Source organism: Oryctolagus cuniculus, chromosome 5 (assembly GCF_964237555.1).
Source record: "Oryctolagus cuniculus chromosome 5, mOryCun1.1, whole genome shotgun sequence".
Taxonomy (NCBI): Eukaryota; Metazoa; Chordata; class Mammalia; order Lagomorpha; family Leporidae; genus Oryctolagus; species Oryctolagus cuniculus.
Window position 1 is genome coordinate 153,493,436 of NC_091436.1, and position 24,505 is coordinate 153,517,940.

The following is a 24,505-nucleotide window of genomic DNA, read 5'->3' on the forward strand; positions in this document are numbered from 1 at the left end:
AAATTGGGTCGCTTGGTACGCCATTTTGGTGACTGACCCGGTGGAGCTCCGAAATGGCTCGCACGAAGCAGACAGCTCGCAAGTCGACGGGCGGCAAGGCGCCGCGCAAGCAGCTGGCCACCAAGGCGGCCCGCAAGAGCGCGCCGGCCACGGGCGGCGTCAAGAAGCCGCACCGCTACCGACCCGGCACGGTGGCGCTGCGCGAGATCCGGCGCTACCAGAAGTCCACCGAGCTGCTGATCCGCAAGCTGCCGTTCCAGCGCCTGGTGCGCGAGATCGCGCAGGACTTCAAGACGGACCTGCGCTTCCAGAGCTCGGCCGTCATGGCGCTGCAGGAGGCCTGCGAGGCCTACCTCGTCGGCCTCTTCGAGGACACCAACCTCTGCGCCATCCACGCCAAGCGCGTCACCATCATGCCCAAAGACATCCAGCTGGCGCGCCGCATCCGCGGGGAGCGGGCCTAATGGTCCCGCTCGCCTCCGCTCCAACCCCCTTCTCAAAGGCTCTTCTAAGAGCCACCACGTCCTCTCGGAAGCAGCTGTGACCCAGCTAAGCACTTTGAAGTGCTAATTACCTTCAGGGCCCTTCGTTTTGCGGTAGCAAAGGGTGGATTTGGATGTCCCATCGTCGGGGGACATCAGTGGGTAAGTTTTAGTAAGCTTCGGTTAGTTTGCTTCCTAGGATCCTTTTTCCGAGCGCTCCAGCTTTGGCCTCTTGCAGGGAATTGGCAGATAAGTGAGTTCGGTTCGCGAGGCCTACAGTGTTTCAGGGGAGTTCGTTGATACAAACTAAGTTCCCCCATTTCTCCAGTGCTGTGCGGTCACCTGGCAGCGGAAAGCTACTTGGTTGGTAGTTATTCTCGATCCTCCCAAAAGCCCGCAGTCTCAATTATGTTAAGTTATGCTAATATCTTAGCGACTTAATTCCTGTTAACATTGGCACATTGTAAGCTTAAATTATTGTATGTGTTGCTTGGGAATTAGTGTGCCAGATCCTTTCCCCTCATGTATATAGGTAAGTGCATGTGATAGTGAGAAAGGTCACAGGAGTCTGATTAGTTAAGGTGACCAGTGAAGGTCTCTGCGAAGGTGGCATTTCGCTGGACTGCAGAGAGGAGGCAGGTACTGGGTGTCATCCCGGAGAAGAGGCAGGGCGCTGAGGCAGCGGGGTGGCGGTAATAGGAACAAGAGGACCCCTCACGTAGGGGCTGTGGGTTGTAGGGGAGCTGTTGCTTCAGCAGCCTCGGGTTCTCCGTTGGAGTGGCAAAGGAGAAAGGTGCGAGTCTGTATGGATGGCGACTTGGAGAAGGGAGAATTAGACCTGTCTGCTAAAGGCTGGTAGTCACCCTTGCTCTGTGGATTCCTCTAGTACCTCCCCTACCCTGTCGCTGCTGCGAGCGGGGCAGGATAATGTGTTTTCCTAAGTTTTTAGGCGAGTAGCTTTTAGGCATCTGTTGCTTCTTAGTTGCCTTCAGCCGAGCCATCCTGAGCATTCTGGAATGGCACAGTCTATAGTCTACACTACAGCGTTCCTGGTTACCTGGCTAGGCCCAGGCACCTTCATCTGGCTGACAAGGTCACAGCAGGTCTGTCTCAGCAAGGCGTGAGAAGGACCCCTGCGGTCCTCTTGGTGGTTTTAGGTTTGCAGGGAACCACACTCTGCATGAGAAAGCCGGAGCTTCCTGGTGGTCCTGCTAATGATAGCTGTGTTGCTAATTTTAGGGACGAGCACTTAGCCTCTTAATCCCCAAAATATCCATTGCTTTGTAGAATTTTAATCAAGCCAAATATTACTGTAGGAGAAGGGGTTGATGCTTTACACTTGTGGGAAAGAATTAAAAGGCAACAGGCTCCCTGGTATATACTTCCCACTAGAGTAAAGATAAATGTTATTAAAGTTTTAATTCAGTATATGCTACAAATACAGCAATGGTTAGAATGTCAAAACTGTGGAATAGATCTAAGTGAACCTTTAGATAAGTACAATAAAGAAATTAGAGTTGCAGAAAGAACTGCAAAGAGGGGAAACATTTTAAAAAGGGCCTGCTTTGAGCATTGAGGCTTTAGTAAAGATTAGATTAGGAAGGTGCTATGCTAGATTGTGTAGCCAATTTCTGCATAGCGCTACAGCACTCCAGACCTTGGCTTGGGTGGGCAACCTGTTATCTCGCACCTGTCTGTGACGGTAACCCATGCTCTGAATATGCCCTTGAAAATCAAAGTGTCACTAAATGAAAGTGGACAACAGACTTGTTCTTGTAACTTATTGTGACTTATGATATAAAAATAAAGTCTGGTGTTTGAGAGCCAGAGCCCTGCCATCAGCCTTGCTGTGTGTCTCATTTCTTCATGCACTGACACCTCTCACACCTTGGTATCCCTGGACTGGCTGGAGCTGGACTCCAGGAGTTACCATCTATTTTGAAGGTCCAAATAAGGGCAAAAGAAAGAAACCTGGACTGTGATTTTTAAACCTGAGCACAACTGAATACTAGAAAGAAATCCAGACCTGCTTGATGAGAGAGAGTGACACCCATGTTCAGCATCTCCCTGGCCTTAAATCTCATTTCAAACAACTGTAGAGGAAATACAGCCACAACCAGAGACAAGGAAAGAGAAGCAGACCCTCCTCCCAACACAGACCTTGAAAGGTGGCTGCTGGCAATTAACTAGTGAAGCAGCTGCCCTCTGTGATCTTGTCTAGGGGGGAAGAAGTCCTATGTTCTGCTTCTGTAAACTCCAGTCATAAATCTGTCCTAAAAGATCTGCCCCGGTATCTCTTCTACAAACATAGTAGGCCCACTGACCATTGAGAGTGTGGTCCTAAGTCACGTAGGCTGTGATTTAAACCCACCAATGCTGTAACAGCTAAGGTGTGATGCTGATGAACCTATAAGTATTGTAAAAAACTTGGGATTGTCGCTCAGTTCTCGGGAAATGATTCCAGCTGAGTCAGCTGGCGTAATAAACTGCTTTGATCCTCCACTGTCTCTGGTGCCTGTTTGAACAAAGGGAGTCTTCCCACCTCAGATTTCTGTAACACAACAGCCACATTTCTCTGGAAAATCAGAACATCAGCCCCGAAATACAAAGAGTTGTTGAGCTGAAGGCAGCCAACAAGCAGATTCAGGAAAGCCCTGCCCTCCCTCTTTTGCCTAAAAGTTGGAATATAGATTTACAAAGACAGCAGGTAGCCTGAGCCACTCCTCCCAGGGAGAAGAACCCTGAAGACAGCTTTAACTATCAGAGTGAAAGGTAGCTGGGGGCACCAGAAGAACCCACAGAACAAGCTTGACAGCCTTCTGTCAATCATACACCTGCACCCAAGTTGCCAGCCCTAGAGACTTAAGGTCCTTTTCCATTTGTGTTGTCATTCCTCAAAGAGTTGATTCTTCTTGGGACTGTCTGTGGTATAGTGGGTCAAGTTGCCACCTGCAATGCCAGCTCTCTGCCGGATCCCAGCAGCCATGAAAGCAGCAGAGGATGGCCCAACTGCTTGGGCACTGCCTGCCCACACATGAGAGACACAGAAGCTCCTGGCTGAGGCCTGGCCCAACCCTGGCCATTTGGGCAGTGAACCAACAGATGGAAGACCTCTCTGTCTCTCCCTCTCTATCTCTCTAACTGCCTTTCAAATAAATAAATCTTTTTTAAAAACTGGTTGCTCTTTACTGAAGATGCCACATTAGCTGGAATTCATCAAAACCGTCTGGTCTCATGGATGTGAAAGTGCATGCCAGTGAATTTGTTTGCTTTTCTGTTAATCTGTCTTTTGTTATAGGGATTCATTCCAACGAAGAATTTACAAGCATTGAGCCAAAAATTACCTTTCTTTCCCTCAAAATAGGGAGAAAAGGAATAGCCTGTAAAAGTTTTAGGTTGAGGGGCCGGTGCTGTGGCATAGCTGGTGAAGCTGCCGCCTGCTGTGCTGGCATACCATGTGGGCACCAGTTCGAGTTCTGGCTGTTCAGCTTCCAATCCTGCTCTCTGGTATGGCCTGGGAAAGCAGTAGAAGATGGTCCAAGTCCTTTGGGCCCCTGCACCTGCATTGGAGACCCAGAGGAAGCTCCTGGCTTTGGATTGCTGCAGCTGTTCTGGGTACTTAGGGAGTGACCCAGCAGATGAAAGGCCTCTCTCTCTCTCTGACTCTCTTTTTCTGTGTAACTCTGATTTAAATTTTAAAAAATAGATCTTTAAGAAAAAATAAAAGCAAAAACGTTTTAGGTTTAACTTCATTCATACAGTGGTACTAGAGTTAGCTCAATTTATGGCTACAGCCAAAGTGATTGCCTTCAGTTAACAAACTGAATTTGCTTGGATTGCAAATGTGAGTGTCTTTAAGGACCAAGCAAGAGATACTTTTACCAAAATAGTGATGAGCTACCCAGCTTAACCTTCACTAGGTTGTTCAGTCAGTAACAGCTTTGGGTGAATCTAAGAGCCCTGACTGTCTATTTTAAGCTCCATTTAGCTCTCTCCTTCTAAGTCATTTGCCAAGCAGAAATGTTAATGACACCTTTCTTAGGAATTGTCCAAGTAGTCTAGGACTCATGATTTCATTAGCTCTAAAGTCTATAATTTAGCCCCTTCCAGGGGGCTTGATCGCATTTAATCTTCATGATAGCTCTGTGGGTTGGGTCAACTGCTTCACCCAGGAGCTCGTTGGGGTGAATAAGTCAAGGGGGCATTGTGTGTGGGGCTAGAGAATGGATGGACATTCTATTTTATACATACATTTATTTTACCTTATTAACTTTTCCATCCATTCATTGCACCTAGGCTTTTTTGAGTGCTTACTGCATACCCAGCACTACCCTAGATGCTGGAAACAGAGCAGTAAACAGGTAAAGTCCCTTCTCTGTGGAGCTTCTTTGCATTCTTTACACACATGTGAAAGCGTGTTGTGTTAGAAAGCATCAAGCAGAAAGTGTGTTGTGTTAGAAAGCATCAAGCACACTAGGAAAATAGACTGCCAGGGCTGGGAGAGACGGGGGGTGGGGGGAGAGCGGGGGGGAATTGTTGTCGTTTTTAAATAGGGTGAGAGAGTAGGAAAGACTGGGGAACTGAGATGAGCGCATACTTAGGCCTGAAGTCTGAAAGGAGGAGATCTTCACATATTTCTGTAGGAAGATCACTCCCCAGAAAATAAAAGCCCAGAGATAGAGTTGGGAGCTCACATGGGGTTGTGGCCACAGTGCTGAGAGACAACTACCTAAACCAGGGTCCTCGTGCTTTTTATCAAACTGAAATTTCCAGGTAACAACACTGACTTCATATTTTTCAAAAGTATTTCTCAAGGTAGTGAATCAAGAGGCAGGGGCCAGAACAGATGAATGCTAACGCCACAGATGACTGCCTGATTCAAGGATACCAAGAGTTAAGAGAATTAGTTATGTAACAACGCATTTGAAATGAGATCTAGGTTCTGCAAAATCACCATTCTTATTTTAGAAAAACCAATTCAAACAAGGTTTCTAAAAGGTCTTTAAATGTCACATTTTTTGAGGTTTTGTTACACTGGATAAACATGAATGAGTTCCCGAGTACTAATAAAACCGCTCATCCTATTGTGAACAGAAGTCTATGTGAAAGCCTCCGTAGTGCTCATGGTTCAATGGCCAAACCCATATTTGAATGAAACAAAATACAATTATGATGGAGGAAAGAGAGAGACATCTTCCATCTGCTGGTTCACCCCCAAATGGCTGTAATGGCCGGAGCTGGTCCTATCTGGAGCCAGGAGCCAGGAGCTTGCTCCCAAGAGCTTGAACCATCTTCTACTGCTTTCCTAGCCCACAGGAGAAAGCTGAATCAGAAGTGGATCAGCAGAGACTTGAACTGGCACCCATATGGGAGGCCACACTGCGGCTTTACCTATTACAACACAGTGCCAACTTCTACCTTATTCTTTAAAGAGTGCCATTGGAGAGAATAACTGGAGTCTTCATTCTTTCAGGACTTGCTCAGATAACTCTATGGAGCTTCTGGGGGCCAGTGTCAATGGCCTAGAGTCTCCATTTCTTTCTCGAGCTTTTCTCCCTGAGGGTCTAAGAGGCAGCACATCCAGGGAGGCTGGTCTCCTTCAACTTGAAATGATCACAGGCATTTTATTGCCAGTGGAGAATACTGTCCCTTCCTCTCACTGGTTAACTTGAGAAACTTTCCAACACTGAGCTTTGTTGCTATAATAATTTTAGGCATGAAATTAAGCGGATTAAGGAGCACATGGGGAGATGGTAAAGCTTTGCGTGCGACTGTATCTCTGAGGGACTTTTCAGGCCCGTGTGTGAGTACGCATGCACCAAGCAGGCAAGATCTGCTCTCCCTGTGCACGGGCACCACCCAGTCAGTTGGGATCCAGAGGGAACAAAGAGGGAAAGGTTGTTGGGCTCTTGCTTTTTGGGAGCTCAGATAAACTTGTCTTCTGCAGGGGACATCGGTAATCTCTGGCCTTTGGATTCAAGGACTGGTAGCCCCCTGGGATCTTAGACCCTTACCCTTAGTCATCCTACTTGCATCCATGTTCTTCCCGTATCAGGAAGTTCCAGTGTCCTCAGGATGTAAGTTGTCCTCAGAATTCTCAGACAACTTCCCTAAAAGAAACCTTCTTTTTCTATCTATCTATCTATCTATCTATCTATCTATCTATCATCTAATTGATTTGTTCTCTCTCTCTGGAGAACCCTAATACAGTTTCTATGACACGTGATATGTTACCTCTTTTTCTAGTGATGGAGTATCTTGGTCTAAGGATTGTCCCACGAGCAAGTGCCTGCACTTCTTCTTAGAAATGAGGGCTCTGGACCCTGCCTTGGTGCTGGATATATAGTTGAACTAAATCCACAGCTCTCAGTTGCTTCCCACAATGTAAGATGATTTTCTGCAGTTTTGAGGTCCAGAACGGTTGCTGTAGACAGCAGGCCACGCTTGCTTCCAAGCAGTGTTTTGAAGCCCAGGTGCCTTTGCCTCTGTTTCAGCATCCTGAACATGCTCTCCACATTTGTCCTGAAGGGTGAATGAGTATGAAAAATGCTTAGTGGAAGATTATTGTGCTCCAGGCGTGAAAATGTCAAACTTCATTTTCACTTATATTCTGTTGTTGGCAAAAATTCAGCTAAAAGGACACATCTAACTAGAAGAGATACTGGCAAATGAAGTTTCAGTTTGAACCTGGGGAGAAGGACGGTATTAAATTAATGGTCAGTGAGTTTCTGTCTATTTAGCCATGGAGAATTTGTTTATATAGGAAGGGGACCAGAAGACAATGTCATGTGTCTTTCATTTCTCAAACTCTTCCTTGCTCCAGGTCCCTTCCCAGAAAACCCACTTGTTTCCTAATCACTAGTAAAAGTCACCTGTTCTTCCTTGGTAGTGGTAGGAACAACAGTGAAGTGCTGTGGCTTAGTAGGCTAAGCCTCCACCTGCAGCGCCTGCATTGCCTACATACCATAAAGGTGCCAATTCCTGTCCCAGCCATTCCTCTTCCAATCCAGATCTCTGCTAATGGCCTGGGAAAGCAGTAGAAGATGCCCCAAGTGCTTGGGCCCCTGCATCCACATGGGAGACTCACAAGATTGCCATCTAGGGAGTGAACCAGTGGATGGAAGACCTTTCTCTCTGTCTCTCCTTCTCTGTAACTCTGTCTCTCAAATAAATAATCTTAAAAAAAATTTAAAAAGAAATATTCATAGGAGTCAGTGTTCTGTTTTAGATCAAGCTCAGAAGTAGCTTCAGCAAGTCACCTCATCAGCATAAAAATTTTGTATTACCTCCACTGTACTGTGAGGAAACAACAAGAATCGTTTTGCTTAATTCCAAATGTCACCCAGCTAGTATATATGAAACAAATTTCAACCCAGGTGATACTCAAAACTCACCAATTTTAAGTAGGTCCTGTTGGTGTTCTTTAGTTGTATATGGAACAATATTTCAAGTCCCAGAACATAACAGATCCTGTGCCTGAAGGCATAGTACATTGAATGAGGTATGTATTTCAAATGTGGAAGGCTTTGAGGAATATGGCAGAGTGTATTGAAATGAGTGAAGTGAACTCTATAGAGCAAAAGGCAAGGCTGGCTGAGTCTTATGCAAGACTTGGGGGTGGTAGTGCATAAAGAACATTGACAGAAATATTTATATGCCTTGAATGTGTTGACCCTGAAAACAGGGCTGAGACAGATACAATTAGTGTAACAGATTCTTAGACCTGAAATTGATATTTTACAAAGTACAGTGCCACTGGACTCCAAACTCAGCACACCTCATTCACAGTAGGCATTGAATCTAACCATGCAGCCTCGCTTCTAATTTGTAAAGTATTTTCCAGACTTCCCAAACAGTTATATTTGACCCTCACAGCAACCAGATGAGAATTTGATTCTTGTCAGAACTGTGTTGTGTTCTTATCTTCTTAAGTAATGCAATCGTTGTCAATGTTCATATTTCATTTGTTTTGTATCGGGAAGTTCCAGTGTCCTCAGGATGTATGCTCCTTCCTCTCTTATTGATAAAGTCTTCAGGCACAAGCTGCTGATCCCTGAACTGGCTTCTATTTTCTCATCCAATAATAACTCTTTTCAGACTTCTTTTGGGTCCATGCTGCACTAGTAGAGGTGACATTACACTGTCTTCAGAGTTTTGAAGAGGAAAGAATTCTCTTTAGACTCTGTGGGTTTGATAATTGAGTCTATGGGATAAACTCACCACCAGCAGATTAAAAGACAAAAGGCACATAAATTTATTCTGTGCAGCTACTAGCACTTGAAAGAAAGGGAAATACTCTAAACCCCAGCAGCTTACAAACACCTCATCTTAGGGTAGAGGGGAGAGGGCCTATGGACAACTCAGAGGAGAGGAAATTATTTTGGAGAAAGGTGAGTGGGTCCTCGGAGGCCTAGGTAAATAGCCTGGGGCCATCTGTCAGCTTGTGGTGGGTGCCTCTGGTCACCTCTCCTATGAAACAAATCTTCCCTGGTTGGCGAGATTCCTGGGAGGTGACTGACAGCAGCTGAGTTGCTTTGGGAGGCTCTGTCTGTCTGCAGGCAGACAACAGAAGTTCAGTGGAAGCCCCTGGCAGTTTTCTCTCCCCCAGGGGCCCTCAGTGTCAAGTCCACAGTGACAGATGTAGGGTGGCATTTCCTGAGCTGCTTCCGTTTGCACAACATGGCTGGGGTGTTCTTTGCCCCTCTCTCCTTCCCTGGTCAGGATGGAATGTGGACATGCTTGCTGCAGCCGCACCAGGCTTCCTTGACCACGAGGTGTCAGCAGCAGTTAAAAGTGACAGAGCTGGAATGCAATGGCAGCCGCCTATTACACCAGCAGGCGGACCCACAGACCAATGTGTTCCCTGAGCCCATGGATGAATGTCACTGAGTCAACTTTAAACACAGAGAAACAATGGGAAAGCGAGAGGGCAAGTCAACAGCACATTTCAGGTAGTTTGTGACTGAGACACCTACCTCGATCCTTGATTACAAATGTCATGTATTTCACCTCCCATGGTTCCCGTGCCCACCCCATTGGGTTTCCCCACTGACAGATGGTTTTGACAACTGGAGATGGTGATGATCAAAGGGGCTCAGCAGTTGGAAGTTAACTTGGAACCAACAGTTGTTTAATTGGAAAGAGTCAGGGAGGAGTACTCAGCCGCCCAAGCCATTCCTCCTTTCACAGTCTGGGCCTGTGAAAGCTGAATTCCTGGTATGCGGCTGCTATGCTAGCTTGCTTGCTAGAATATGTACAGAGTACACAAGCCCCTGGGCGGGAACTGACAGGATCAGGGTAGTTCCAGGGCCCTGCTGCTGGTGGCAAGAGACTGAATGGATAGGAGGGAAAGGTTAGTGATGAAAGGGAATAAAGATCCCAGTCAAACAAATAGCAACAGTGGATACAGGAATCCAATCAGAGCTGTTGAAAGGATTTCACTCAGGGTGTCTTCAAATTGATTGTGTTTCCTCTGTGGCAGCCATTAAGATGCTTCAGTGGGCAAGATAGAGCCTACCCTCCGAAAGCTGTCTCCCCAGGGGAAGAACAGAGACCATAAGCTAACAACTCGGCAAGTTCAAGTAGAGAGGAATCCTGACTGCTGTGAAGAAATGAGAAGTTGTGGGTCAGTGACTGGGAGATGCTAAAGTTTCAACATCCAGGAGTCAGCTCTGTGGCGCAGTGGGTTGATCCTCCACCTGCAGTGCTGGCATCCCATATGGGCGCCGGGTTCTAGTCCCGGTTGCCCCTCTTCCAATCCAGCTCTCTGCTGTGGCCCAGGAAGGCAGTGCAGGATGGCCCAAGTGTTTGGGCCTCTGCATCCACATGGGAGGCCAGGAAGAAGCACCTGGCTCCTGGCTTCAGAGAGGCATGGTTCCGGCTGTTGTGGCCATCTGGGGAGTGAGTGAATCAATGGAAGGAAGACCTTTCTATCTGTCTCCCTCGCTCATTGTCTGTAACTCTACCTCTCAAATAAATAAACAAAATCTTTAAAAAAAGAGTAAACATACAATAATTCAAAGAAATTGTTGGTTCAAAAAACTAGAGGCAGGAAGGAGTTTGTGCTCAAAAAACACAAGGCCTGTGTGGTAGAATATTCATGATCAAAAGTAAACACTTAATGATGAGATTGGAGGTTAAACAGATGCCTCAACATGAGGAAAACTTGAGATTTTGAAAACTTTACCTGCTTTGTCCAGATTGGATTTTATGGGATTAAAAACAGAAGTAGCAGGGGCCGGCACTATGGCATAGTGGGTAAAAGTGCCACCTGCCGTGCCAGAATCCCATTTGGGCTCCATTCAAATCCCAGCTGCTCCACTTCTGATCCGCCTCTCTGCTATGGCTGGGGAAAGTAGTAGAAGACAGCCCAAGTGCTTGGGCCTTTGCACCCACGTGGGAGATCCAGAGAAAGCTCCTGAATACTGGCTTTAGTTTGGCCGAGCTCCAGCATTGCAGATGGAAGATATCTCTCTATCTGCCTCTACCTCTCTGTAACTCTGCCTTTCAAATAAATAAATAAATATTTTTCAAAAGTTATTTTAAAAAATAGAAGTAGCAAATGTTTTGTTGTACCTGAGCGAGTGTAAACAAATGAGCACCACACAGTGATAAAATCTGATGGTCCTTTATTGCCAGCAGTGGAGAGCGGGCTCATGCCCTAAAGAACACTTGACCCTGAAGCCCAAAGCAACAGGATCTATAAAAGCAAAAACCACGAAATCGGGAGGGGTTGCTAGGATCAGGGGAATACATGGTTACTGGGGTCAAGCTGACCTAAAACCTATGCGAAACTAGTATCAATTATAATCTTGACAATACCAGTTACAATCTTAACAAGTCCAATTATAATCTTGGCATTCATCTAGGTATTGGTTTTAATCATATGTAGGACATAGACAAATTACATTTTTACCATCAAGCCAGGTGTGACCTGTCCACTTCCAAGCTTGAGCGATCATGCTAGGGGGTTTCTGTGCTCTGCCAAGTGTGATGTAGTGGACTGCTATTGTCCGACTGTTTTAGCTCATAGTTTCAGACCAGAGTCTCATGGTGTGGGGGGCACCTTCCCAGAATGGAGTCTCCGGTTCTCCAGAATGGAGTCCCTACTGTCAAGGTGTTACTTCATTTAGAGTAGTCATTAAGATGCCCACATCTGGGGTAGGTATTACAGGGCAGTAGGTGAAGTTGCCATTTGGGATGCCCACAGCCCTTATCAGAGAGCTTGGCACCAAGCCCGGCTGTGATTCTGGCCAAGCTGGCCGCTGATGCACCTGGACTATAGCAGATTACGTCCCAAGTACTTGGCACGAGGGATTGCACGCTCACCCACTGCCCTATGGTACTGTTGAACTTCTCGGATTGATGCTGCAGAACCATAAAACATGAGGTTTGGGAGACTGGGGTGTGACAATTTTTAAAACCCCTTAAGCATTCTACTGGAGATACATATTAAGTGGATAGCTGTATATGTGAGTCTGGAGTTCAGAAACAAGATCAGAACTGGACGTAGACATTCTGAAAGTTTTCCAATCGAAATTTTAATGTTGCCAGCATAGAATGAGTTGAATTTTTACCATGAAAACACTTCAAACTTTAGAAAAGGAGGCAGGAAAAAAAATCCTGAATAGCGATGGGTGGGTGCTGGCACTGTTGCGCAGTGGGTTAACGCCCTGGCCTGAAGCATCCCATATGACCACCAATTCGAGACCCGGTTGCTCCACTTTGCATTCAGCTCTCTGCTGTGGCCTAGGAAAGCAGTAGAAGATGGCCAAGTCATTGGGCCCCTGTACTTGCTTGGGAGAACCAGAGGAAGCTCCTGGCTCCTGACTTTGGATCAGCACAGCTCTGGCCGTTGCGGAGTCAACAATCAGAAGGAACACCTCTCCCTCTCTGCCTCTCCTTTCTGTGGAATTCTGACTTTCAAATAAATAAATAAACCTTTAAAAAAAATAGTGATGAGTGAACCTAGACAAAGACCAGAGCAGGAACCTGGAGATTATTATCTCAGAAGAGGGGATGTTGACAGGGGGTGTGATTTACATAAAGACCCAAGCTTTGGACATGTTTATATAGAAATTGCTGGGAGTTTGGGTAATGGGTCCTAAAACAGATATAAACATCTCAAAAATAAAATTAGAAAAAGAAGTTTGATGAATACAAGGGAAAAAATCAAATCATTCCCTGCCATCCATCCATTTCCTAATCAACATTAAGCATAAACTGTGTTGTGATGCCTATAACTGTTGCTAAAATAAGGCATTTTGGTACTGAAGAAGCATGGTCATTGAATTTTCCCCTTTCAAGAGAATTCCATGTAAGCGTGTGTGTTTGATATGTGTCCATATTCCTCAATCCTCCTACTGGAGTACTTTGGCAGAGTCTACCGTCCCTGTGGCCCCAAGTATAATTACAAACTTGCTGTACCCAAGGGCTTCTGCATATTTTTGTTTTCACATTTTAAATTTATCTTCAATTATTTGAAAGTAGGGTGGGGGGTACAGAGATCTCCAAGCCACTGGTGCACTCAACAGCCAGTCTAGGCCAGGCCAAGGCAAAGGGCCAGGAACTCTGTACAGGTCTCCCACATGGGCAGCAGCGACCCAGGCATTGTCAGCTGTCTCCCAGGACAACTCATAAGAAGGAAGATGAAATTCATGAACATTTCACTTATTGACTACTCCCCTCCACGCAATAAAATTTAATGAAAATAAAATATTTTTAAAGAAATTTTGGAGGGGCCAGAACTGTTGCACACCGGGTTAAGCTGCCACCTGCAATGCCAGCATCCTTTATGGGCGCTGGTTCAAGTCCTGGTGCTCCACTTCCGATCAAGCACTGTGCCTTGTGGCCTAGGAAAGCAGTAGAAGATAGCTCAAAAATAAAGAAAATTTGGAGTCCAGTTCTCTTATGTCTTTTCCAAGATCTTGCCTGACATCAGCTATTGAAAAGTCCTGGCTACCAAGTCAGGCAATATTGTCATTTCCCACTTTCTTATAAAATGTTGAGCAAGTATCAGAATGCCTAGGTCTCTCAAAGAGTCACAAGTTATTTCAATCAGAAATGACCTTTCTAGTCCGAAAGAGTTCTCCCAGGTCCCTGTGACTGCTGCTGTTATGGAGAATCCAAAACAGTCTGGTTTCCTTGGGGCAAATCTCTAAACCATCCTACAGCTGGGGCACACGGAAAAGCCAAAAATGCTTGGCTTTTATGGAGTTAGCTTAACAAAGGGCGTTCAGATTCTAAACGAATATTAATGCGCGCCGGAGCAGTGTAATCAGAGCAGGGGATTTTCGTTAGAGGACAAAATGTGAAAGCTACTAGGATGGAATCCGGGATTGCCCCTCGGATACAACCGACTACCAATCAATTTCAAACACAGCACTGAGATTTGCTATCAATGCATAGGACTGAAAGCATGAACCAATAGGTGTGCAGGTCTTGTATTTGCGAACGAATGCGGGGACACTTGTGACGTGACGTCACGCACTAAGCACTCTAAACGAAGTAACATGGCAACAGGATACTGAACTAGCGAGAATAATGGATTACATTAACTCCCAAACACAGCCTCTTTTACAGAAAAAGTGATTGGCTCTGAAAAGAGCCTTTGGGTTTTCGGTGAGCTCACGGACGAACTTTTAGGCCCGCTCCCCGCGGATGCGGCGCGCCAGCTGGATGTCTTTGGGCATGATGGTGACGCGCTTGGCGTGGATGGCGCAGAGGTTGGTGTCCTCGAAGAGGCCGACGAGGTAGGCCTCGCAGGCCTCCTGCAGCGCCATGACGGCCGAGCTCTGGAAGCGCAGGTCCGTCTTGAAGTCCTGCGCGATCTCGCGCACCAGGCGCTGGAACGGCAGCTTGCGGATCAGCAGCTCGGTGGACTTCTGGTAGCGCCGGATCTCGCGCAGCGCCACCGTGCCGGGTCGGTAGCGGTGCGGCTTCTTGACACCGCCCGTGGCCGGCGCGCTCTTGCGGGCCGCCTTGGTGGCCAGCTGCTTACGCGGCGCCTTGCCGCCCGTCGACTTACGCGCTGTCTGCTTAGTGCGAGCCATGGCAAGTGTCTTTAAGAGTCGATGGTATAAAATGAAAGCGGCCCCGTATATATAACACGAGTGCCGTTCTGATTGGACAGGGCGCGCACTCAGCTGGGAGTAGGAGCAAAGGGATTGGTGGAAATGCCGATGACGCCGTCACGTGACCCTACTATGGTTTCCGAGCAAATAAGACATTTGCAGATAATCCACCGCTTTGTCTCGGGGTTTCGCCTATTCTGGTCTATTCTGTCCTTATGCGCTTTTTTAAAAAATATTTTTGTTTTCTCCGTTTAATGTCAGTGACGATGGTAGCTCTAACTAGGTGAAAGTTTAATCCTTAGCACCTGAAACAGGCTTGCTTTTGCTCTTTCCAAAAAGGCCCTGGAGCTTTAAAGTGGTTTTTTTTTTTAGTGAGTTTTCTTTTTCTTGGAACTCTTAAATTTATAAAAACGAATTTATTACCAATGTTTTGTGTTCTCTAGTTCAACTTTTAGGAGGAACCCCATGACAATTTACTGAGTAACAGTTTAAACGTCGTGTTAAAATTACTAACACTTAATATGCACAATGTAACATTATTATATGCAATCGTCTGGCACTCTTACCATTCCAACTAGTTTGTGTACACTGGTGCGAGTATCTAAACTTGCATCAAAGAGAATACCTGGGATTATAAAATTATTCCTAAAGTCCCCCTGGTACCAGATTTAGTTTTATTCCAAATCACTGGTTAGAATCAGGGCTATAGTTTTTAATGTTGATCTGTAAAAACGGCTGAGTTCTAGATCCTTTGACATACACATTTCCTGAGAAGTTAACATTCAAAATGGTGCTTAGTTTGAATGTTACACGACTAACCTCAATAAAGCATTCAATTTGCATGCAAATACAAGTTAAATTGTTACAAACGGAAGGAGTTCCCTAAGAGTAAAATTCCTGGGAGCATAAAATAAACTCTGGGGAAGCTGCGACTCAATTCATGCTTTAAAGCACTGTGAACTACGTACTTGCGAAGAGCAGTGGAAGCTCTTTTATGGAACGTGTGGTGGCTCTGAAAAGAGCCTTTGGTTTAATAGAGGTTATGGACGCCGGCGGCTTTACTTGCCCTTGGCCTTGTGGTGGCTCTCGGTCTTCTTGGGCAGCAGCACGGCCTGGATGTTGGGCAGCACGCCGCCCTGCGCGATGGTGACGCGGCCCAGCAGCTTGTTGAGCTCCTCGTCGTTGCGGATGGCCAGCTGCAGGTGGCGCGGGATGATGCGCGTCTTCTTGTTGTCGCGCGCCGCGTTGCCCGCCAGCTCCAGGATCTCGGCCGTCAGGTACTCGAGCACGGCCGCCAGGTACACCGGGGCGCCGGCGCCCACGCGCTCCGAGTAGTTGCCCTTGCGCAGCAGGCGGTGCACGCGGCCCACGGGGAACTGGAGCCCGGCCCGGGAGGAGCGGGTCTTGGCCTTGGCACGCGCCTTTCCACCTTGTTTACCGCGTCCGGACATCTCAGCAGCGTGGGAGCGCGAACTCACAAAAAGGAAGGATCGTCAAGTGTGGATCTGCAACCCACTTATGAAGTAATTATACTTACAAGCCGAATGCAAAATTCCCTTCGTGATTGGTTCAAACCAGCCATACAATTCTAACCAATTAAAAAGTGAAATCTGGAATCACCTAATTTGCATAAAAGCTTGCTCGAAGACACAACCCGCCCAATCAAACTGCATGATTTTAAGCACCCGTTTTGCATGCAGGCTCTACAAATGCTACTAGCGTTGGTAGCAGACTTCGTCGCGTCCTCTTTCATTGAGAACTTGGATCTCTTTGTTTAGATCTGCTGCAGCCATGCCTGAGCCCGCAAAGTCTGCGCCGGCCCCGAAGAAGGGCTCCAAGAAGGCGGTGACCAAGGCGCAGAAGAAGGACGGCAAGAAGCGCAAGCGCAGCCGCAAGGAGAGCTACTCGGTCTACGTGTACAAGGTGCTCAAGCAGGTGCACCCCGACACCGGCATCTCGTCCAAGGCCATGGGCATCATGAACTCGTTCGTCAACGACATCTTCGAGCGCATCGCCGGCGAGGCCTCGCGCCTGGCGCACTACAACAAGCGCTCGACCATCACGTCGCGCGAGATCCAGACGGCCGTGCGCCTGCTGCTGCCTGGCGAGCTGGCCAAGCACGCCGTGTCCGAGGGCACCAAGGCCGTCACCAAGTACACCAGCTCCAAGTGAGCGCCCGAATTGGAGCCACTACCCCTCACCCCAAAGGCTCTTTTCAGAGCCAACTCCTTTTTCAGTATAAGAGCTGCACATTTCATGGTATGACTCGCACATTTGATACAGCTTATATCTGGGTTTCCATGTTCCTAGCATATGGTACTAGTACTGTACAAAGTCAGACTACAAATGCGGTGGGTGTGGTGAAAGGTTAATTGCAGATCTCTTGCTTCTGTTCATACTGGCTTTGTTTACTAAGGCTAAGGGTGTATCTTGTGGAACAATGGGCACAAAACTCCAAGTGACTAAGGCCCTGCACTGTTATTTTACAACCATATCCTGAGTCTGTTAGTTTTTTTATTCTTTACTGCATATCAAGGGTTGAAATTGTGAGCCTTAGTGGACAGAGTACTATAAAAGCTGTGTAACTCGCTATTGGGGGGCGCACTCATAAGCAGTGTCGGTCCGGGTTAGCTGCTAGGCATGCTCAGTTGCCTCTCATTTTCAATAAAGTTCATGTGTGAATGTCATTGGTTTTTCTAATATTCTATTTTAGCTGACGAATGGGTGCAGCAAGACCTGACAATTCCTTGAACCTTTCGAAGTGCTGCAAAGAAAAGTATTAAGTGGGCTGTTGTTGGGACATTGTATGTTGGTCCGTCAAGCTGAGAGGAAAGCACTTTTAAAACTCAATTCCCCGCTTTCTCTTTCAAGATGGCTACTTAGGTAAAGATTTAACTTTCACATTATAAGTACTGATGCTTAAATTTCACCTTTAAAGAAATGTAATTTATTTAAAAGGCAGAGGTGGGGAGGGGGAGAGATTATCTGGTTCATTCCCCCATGGCTATAACAGCTGGGAGTAGGCCAGGCTGAAGCCAGGAGCTTCTTCCTGGTGTCCCATGTGGGTCCAGGGGCCTAAGCAGTTGGACCATCCTCTGCTGCTTTCCCAGGCACTTAAGTAGGGAGCTGGGTCATAAGTGGAACGGCTGGCTTCAAACCAGAGCCATGCTGCCAGCCCCAATGCCACCTTAAGTCTGAATGTTGTGGCTATGAAGGACAAATGTAATTGCCCTAATGTGATTACGCTTATACACATATGGGAAGATCTTACACTCCATATATGGGTATCTGTGTCATAAACAAAATGAAAAAATGTAGATATGTGAATCCTATTGAAATCATACATATATGCAACCTCCTAAGTATTAAAGACTAATGTAGCTCTGCAGTCTGATTTTGATTTCAGCAATTCGCATTTTCTTACTAGTTTTTAGGGTGTCTGGTTTAGGTTCCACAGCAGAGTGTCTTCATTTCATGGAGCAACATTTCTTCCAAATGTTTGTAAAAATCTATTATACATGTCTGGCGAGGCCCAGGCAACTTCAGATGGCTGACAAGGTCACAGCAGAAGGTCTGTCTCAGCAAGGCATGAGAAGGACAGCTGCAGTCCTCTTGGTGGTTTTAGGTTTGTTGGGAACCACACTCTGCATAAGAAAGCCGGAACTTCCTGGTGCTCCCGCTAATGGTAGCTGTATTGCTAATTTTAGGGAGGAGCGCTTAGTCTCATAATCCCTAAAATGTTCATTGCTTTGAAGAATTTTATTCAAGCCAAATGTTAGTGTAGGAGAAGGGATTGATGCTACTATATGCAAGATTGAGCTGTGTGTGGGAAAAAATTAAAAGACAGCAGGCTCCCTGTTATATACTTCCCACTAAAACAAAGATAAATAAAGATTACTAAAGCTTTAATTCAATAGGTGCAACAATGGTTAGAATGTCAACACTGTGGAATAGATCTAAGTGAACATTTAGATAAGTACAATAAAGAAATTAAAGTGTTGGGGCCGGTGCTTTGGCGTAGCAGGTAAAGCTGCCACCTTCAGTGCCAGAATCCCATATGGGCACTGGTTTGAGTCCTGGCTGCTCCACTTCTGAACCAGTTCTCTGCTATGGCCTAGGAAAGGCATAGAAGATGCCCCAAGTTCTTGGGCCCCTACACCCACACTGAAGACCCAGAGGAAGCTCCTGGCTCCTGGCTCCTGGCTCCTGGCTTGGGATTGGTGCAACTCTGGCCATTGCAACCAGTTGGGGAGTGAACCAAGAAGATGGAAAAATAGTGTGTGTGTCTCTCTCTGCTTCTCCTAATCTCTGTGTAATTCTGACTTTCAAATAAATAAATAAATCTTAAAAAAAAGAAATTAAAGAGTTACAGAAAGAGGGGAAACATTAAAAAAGAAAACATTTAAAGGGCTTGCTTTGAACGTTGAGGTTTCTAGTAAAGATTACATTAGGAAGGTAATATTCTAGCTTGTGTGACCTTCTGCATAGCTCAGCTGTACTCCAGGCTTTGGCTTGTGTGGGCAACCCATTGTCTTGCACCTGTCTTGCCCTGAATATGCCCTTGAGAATCAAAGAAATTGGAACTAGATGTACACATAGAATATAGAAGCAACATAAAATACAAGGTCAATAGTTCTAAGAAAATGGACAGCAGACTCGCCATTGTAAGAAGGAAGGATCATTATGTGACTTAAGCTATAAGTCTGGTGCTCGAGAGCTAGAGCCATGCCTTCAGCCTTGCTGTCTTTCATTTCTTCCTGCGCCAACACCTCTCACATCTCTGGGAACCACTGGACCACCTGCAGCTGGACTCTGGCACATGTCAAAACACTGGTTGTCATTACACAAGAATATAGTGTAGATAGAAAAATTCACCTCACATTGTCAAGGAACTCCATCTCTTGCAAATGGTTTTATAATATATTTTTTCACTGTAATTATTTGGCTGTTTCAACAAGTATGTCTATCAGGTGTGAGAACTGAACTTCCAGTCAGAATGTTTTCCTACGGTTAGCCATGTCTTCATCAAATGGAAAGCCCTGCAGCCCTGTAGAGCTCTCCACACTGCTGAGCACTTTCACATTGATTGTCTCCTCTCTCCAGAGCAAGCACATTCCCTACCCAACTTGAAGTGTCCTGAACCAGCTCAAAGGACTGGCTGAACTAGAACAAGGAAAGAACTGTATCTGAGTGTCCCATTAGGATGTTGGTGGAGCTGGACACCAGAAGTTGGGCCATGTGGCCACCTGGCTTTCAGCAATGGCAGCGGGAGCCAGGGCATAGGATGTACATCAGGGTGTAGATCACGCCATTTTCCTAACATCCACTTGTGGCCACATTAAGACCTCCCAGCTGCACCAGCCCCTGAGAGCTCTCCCCACTGCCTAGCTATTTATTCCCATTCCACAGCTCAGATCAAATTGGAAGTAACTTATTTTGCTGAAAACACATGACATTTTATTCTAACACTGATTTTGAAGGAATTTCTCATTAAATCTTCTAAGATCACTACCTTTAAAAATATTCCTTTGTAACTTGCTGAACTTATTTTCGCAATTTAGTTTAACAGGTTTCTGGGTAATCAGTATTCAATGAAACAGCAATGGGTAATTAGTACTTGTTTTAGATGAATGCAATTTTAATTTTAATGAAATTCAGATAGATATATGATATAATATCAGCATCTTAAGTCATTTAGGTGTAACTACTAATTTAAATTGGGTAAAGGCAAATAAATGTGTCTAAATGTATACTTTTCTATATTCAACATTTTCTATATTCAACATGTTATTTGGGTTAGTTTATAAACTGTCTATGAAATAGTACAACATTGCTTAGAGTAACTCAGGCTGAAATTTGATGTTACCTTATTTAAAATTGTCTTAGTTTGGAGATCTTTTAACATTTTTTTTCTTTTTGACAGGCAGAGTGGACAGTGAGAGAAAGAGAGAGACAGAGAGAAAGGTCTTCCTTTGCCGTTGGTTCACCCTCCAGTGGCTACAGTGGCCAGCACGCTGCGGCCGGCGCATCGCACTGATCCAAAGCCAGGAGCCAGGTGCTTCTCCTGGTCTCCCATGCGGGTGCAGGGCCCTAAGACTTGGACTATCCTCCACTGCACAAACAGGCCATAGCAGAGAGCTGGACTGGAAGAGGAGCAACCGGGACAGAATCCGGCGCCCCAACCGGGCCTAGAACCTGGTGTGCTGGAGCTGCGGCTCACTAGGCTAATCCTCCGCCTTCTGCCGGCCTTAACAGGATATTTCAAAATGTAAATCAAGGACACTGGCAGATGGAATACATCACAAGTCCACTAACTTTTTTTTTTTTTTTTTTTTTTTTTTTGACAGGCAGAGTGGATAGTGAGAGAGAGAGAGAGACAGGTCTTCCTTTGCCATTTGTTCACTCTCCAATGGCCGCTGCGGCCAGCCACCACGCTGATCTGATGGCAGGAGGCAGGTGCTTCTCCTAGTCTCCCATGGGGTGCAAGGCCCAAGCACTTGGGCCATCCTCCACTGCACTCCCTGGCCACAGCAGAGAGCTGTCCTGGAAGAGGGACAACCGGGACAGAATCCGGCGCCCCGACCGGGACTAGAACCTGTTGTGCCAGAGCCGCTAGGTGGAGGATTAGCCTAGTGAGCCACGGCGCCGGCTTAACCTATTTTTCTTTGACATAGAATTAGAATCTGATCCTCTGTTAAAGCAATGTATTAATCTATTACGTTCTTTTGATATCTGTTAAATTCTAATTGTTTGAAAACAACTTAGTTTTTATTAAGAGCTATGGGTTATTTAAATATGTGCTTATTTTCAAACATTTGAATAATCACCTTGTAACAATGATCAGATTTGGTCCATATTATGTCATGATGTTAAGGGATCTTATTTCAACCAGATATTTTGGATTTTGAGCCTTCTTGGCATTCTTGAAAGGCATTCAGAAAATCAAAAGTCAAAGTTCCAATGATTTTGGACTCTGAAATTTCCAGTAAATATTGAAATTCAATTTTTTTCCAGTTTGGGCCTAACTGGGAAAAATCAGACATATGTCTCTAATCTTGTAGAGACACCAACTAATCAGGCTATTTGGACTATATTAGAAGTACTGTCAAGATGTGAAGTGGTGCTAAATTTTAAGTTTCTGTAATATAAAATGATATGGATACAGATGTCTGAGAATTAAGAAGTCTAATGATCTTCTGTTACTAGACATCATGGTTATCTTAAAGAGAAAGCCACAGAAGCCTAAAAGGGCTAAATGCTTTGTAAAATCCTACAGATGCTTTCAAAAATACTATGTGAATTAAGCAAATACCCCTTGTTGGTGAATGAATTTATAATTTTAAACGTGGCAATTTAAAGTCTTTTGTCATCCACAGTTTTATATATGATTTGCTGCTCATAAAACTAAAGCGTTGTTGGTTCTGTGTTCAGCTGTCCTCCTATAGGTTCCGATGGAGTTTTCCAGCCACTTCCTATTATATTCAGTACTTTGGGATGGCTCTGCAAACAGATGAGGTCAATAATGTATTATAGGTACCAACTGAGAGAAAGTATGGCTAACTGAGGTTACTAAGAACAGAAAGTAATTCGAATCAATTGGTAATTTACAAAAGGAGTTAGATTTGTAAAAAGCTATTATTGAAACTGTTATATTGTTCTATTATGTTATGTTATATGGGTATACATATTGTATGTCTACATGGAAAATTTATTAAGAGTTTTATTTTAATTGGCTAATAGATAAGAGTGCCCATGGATTTGAAAAGGTAAAATTAAAGTTATATTTGATTCATGTGACCTGAATCTGTATCAGATGTTTTAAATTTGTTGGTGGAAAGAAACTAGAAACATTTTATAGGCTTGTGCTTAAGTTTGCTGGTTAAACAAGCTACACCATGTTAGATATTTAAGAGATGTTTCCAAAAACATGTATTCTTAAAATTTATAGAAGGCATTGGACCTTCTGTTAAATGTTTTCCTAAGTTGTTATCTAATGGTCGAAATTGCTTGCTAAGTTTTCATTTGATACGGCTATTGTCAGTAAGCGATCTGAGACTGGCACCCCCATTTCTCTACTCTAAGCCCAACTTGTTCTTTCATTTCTCTATTCACTTCAATGTAGGAAACTAATTCTATTCTGAAGGACTCTCCAAGATGCAAAATTTGATCTTCATATCTTAGGAAAAAGATGGCAAACATTTTCTGTAATAGCATAGCCAAAATGAAAGCTTAAATTATAATTTCATAGCTAGATTTACTTTGCCATCAGTGAAGTAAACAATAAACGGGGAAAACCTCCATTTCAGACCCAAAAGGGAGAGAAAGTTTCAAAGTAAGGACATAGCTTTCCTCATGGGCATTGTCTACCTCATAAAAACTACTATCAGAACATGCCCATGACTGTAGACTTCTAGTTTAGGCCACTGAAGAATAGAGATGGGACTTGAGCACCCCTTTGACTTGCATCCTCTAATCTGCTTTGACAAAAACCAGGAGGAAAAGAAAGCTAGGCATCAGAAGCAAAGTAAAGATAGCTCTGTACAGTGATCTGCTATCAAGGAGACCCAACAGGCCAATCCACTGCAGTGGCTTTCAATGTGGTAAGCCTGGGCTTCAGCAGAAGTCAGCATGAAGAGCCCTGGCAGCTCTACCAGCCAAGAGTTGGGTCACTGGAAATGGACCTGCCCTGGAGTCGAAGGACACCCAGGTCAAAGCCACAGACCTTGCTGGCTCCAAGCTGAAAAGCTCTTCACTTGGCCCAGCTTCCAAGGTGACCACTGCTGCTGAGGGGATGGCCAAGTAGTGTCAGTTACATTGCAGGCAGAACTGTAAATTCCCTGTTAGAGATGCCACCTGCCTTTACCTGGCCAGCTCTCCTCCCAGGCCATCTAGGTAATGGAAGTCAACTGGGTGCCTTCCCCAAGGAGGTTCACACCTCCCTTAGGATGTACTCCATGAAGAGATAGATAGGTCTGGGACTTATAACTTACAAGGCCTTAAAGCCCACCTGATTGTTATCAGGCCCCTCCTGTCAGGCTCTATTTGCCTCTCAATCTGAGAACTCACTTAGGGCTTAGACAGCAGCTTTATTAGGTTCTCTAATCATGACCCTGTCCTTTGCATCTAGCCCACTTGGGCCTCATTCCTTTGTAATCATAGCCTCTACTCTAACACCAACAGATCTACTCCCAACCTGTGTGTACTGATGGGCCTCTCCCACACTTAATGTTGTATGATTGTTCAGAATTTCTCTACAGACAAACCCCGCTACCTGCAAAAGTTAAGTGGCCTTTCTCCCAGTCTTGGCTGGGATCAGCTGTAAGCCACATCCATCAAACTGTCTTCACAAGGGTCCAGAAAACCCCCTCATTTCCTCTCCTCTATGAAATCCTTTCATTACCTGGTTGATGCCTCTCTTAGGATCATTAGTTGCTATTCTCAATTGTGTACTACAGTGTCTGTTTAAATGTTTTTAGCAGGTGATAATGGAACAAATCAAGACCTTCAGCAAACCGGCTGTCAATCAAATGGTGCTAGAGGGATATACCCGGCTCCCCACCCAGGAGACAGCAGCTTGAGGCATCGCCCCATGTCAGCAGGAAGTAGCTCTAAAGACAGATCATCATCCCTCTACCCCTCCTGGACTTTTGGGACTAATGTAATCCCATACAACTTCTGGTTTATAAAAAACAAAAGGAGGGAATGTTAAGAAATTGGCGCAGTTTGATCTATGGTGGGATCTACACCTGATTTACATCCTAGGCCCCCTTCCCACCACCATTGCTGAAAGCCAGGTCGCCACATGGCCAAACCACCGGTGTCAAGCTCCACCCCCATCCTAATGGGATTCACTGCTCCTGATTCCCTGTCCGCCATCTGGCAAAGTTTTAAAAGGACCTGTTCCTGAACACGTGTTCGGCTTCTCTCTTCTCTCTTCTCTCCTGCTCACTC

General features: G+C 45.4%; 4 protein-coding genes across 4 annotated transcripts; 2 read left to right on the top strand and 2 right to left on the bottom strand.

Moving 5' to 3' along the window:
- The first annotated feature begins 15 nt into the window (after window positions 1-15).
- LOC100345683 (histone H3.1) lies at window positions 16-2,323 on the top strand. Its single transcript, XM_070074854.1, has one exon. It carries the CDS (start codon window positions 54-56, stop codon window positions 462-464), a length of 411 nt encoding a protein of 136 aa, XP_069930955.1. The 5' UTR covers window positions 16-53; the 3' UTR covers window positions 465-2,323.
- Window positions 2,324-11,105: 8,782 nt separating this feature from the next.
- On the bottom strand, window positions 11,106-14,745 carry LOC100345425 (histone H3.1). The gene has a single exon (XM_070074856.1). The coding sequence runs from the start codon at window positions 14,531-14,533 to the stop codon at window positions 14,123-14,125; it is 411 nt and encodes a 136-aa protein (XP_069930957.1). The 5' UTR covers window positions 14,534-14,745; the 3' UTR covers window positions 11,106-14,122.
- Window positions 14,746-14,892: 147 nt separating this feature from the next.
- LOC100345168 (histone H2A type 1-B) lies at window positions 14,893-16,060 on the bottom strand. The gene has a single exon (XM_002714202.5). It carries the CDS (start codon window positions 16,003-16,005, stop codon window positions 15,613-15,615), a length of 393 nt encoding a protein of 130 aa, XP_002714248.1. The 5' UTR covers window positions 16,006-16,060; the 3' UTR covers window positions 14,893-15,612.
- Window positions 16,061-16,251: 191 nt separating this feature from the next.
- On the top strand, window positions 16,252-17,241 carry LOC100344914 (histone H2B type 1-C/E/F/G/I). The gene has a single exon (XM_008262471.4). The coding sequence runs from the start codon at window positions 16,346-16,348 to the stop codon at window positions 16,724-16,726; it is 381 nt and encodes a 126-aa protein (XP_008260693.1). The 5' UTR covers window positions 16,252-16,345; the 3' UTR covers window positions 16,727-17,241.
- Window positions 17,242-24,505: the final 7,264 nt, after the last annotated feature.

What these genes read in the sequence shown, in the direction of transcription:
- LOC100345683 (XM_070074854.1), top strand. Translation starts at nt 54, where the DNA reads ATGGCTCGCACGAAGCAGACAGCTCGCAAGTCGACGGGCGGCAAGGCG.
- LOC100345425 (XM_070074856.1), bottom strand. Translation starts at nt 14,533, where the DNA reads ATGGCTCGCACTAAGCAGACAGCGCGTAAGTCGACGGGCGGCAAGGCG.
- LOC100345168 (XM_002714202.5), bottom strand. Translation starts at nt 16,005, where the DNA reads ATGTCCGGACGCGGTAAACAAGGTGGAAAGGCGCGTGCCAAGGCCAAG.
- LOC100344914 (XM_008262471.4), top strand. Translation starts at nt 16,346, where the DNA reads ATGCCTGAGCCCGCAAAGTCTGCGCCGGCCCCGAAGAAGGGCTCCAAG.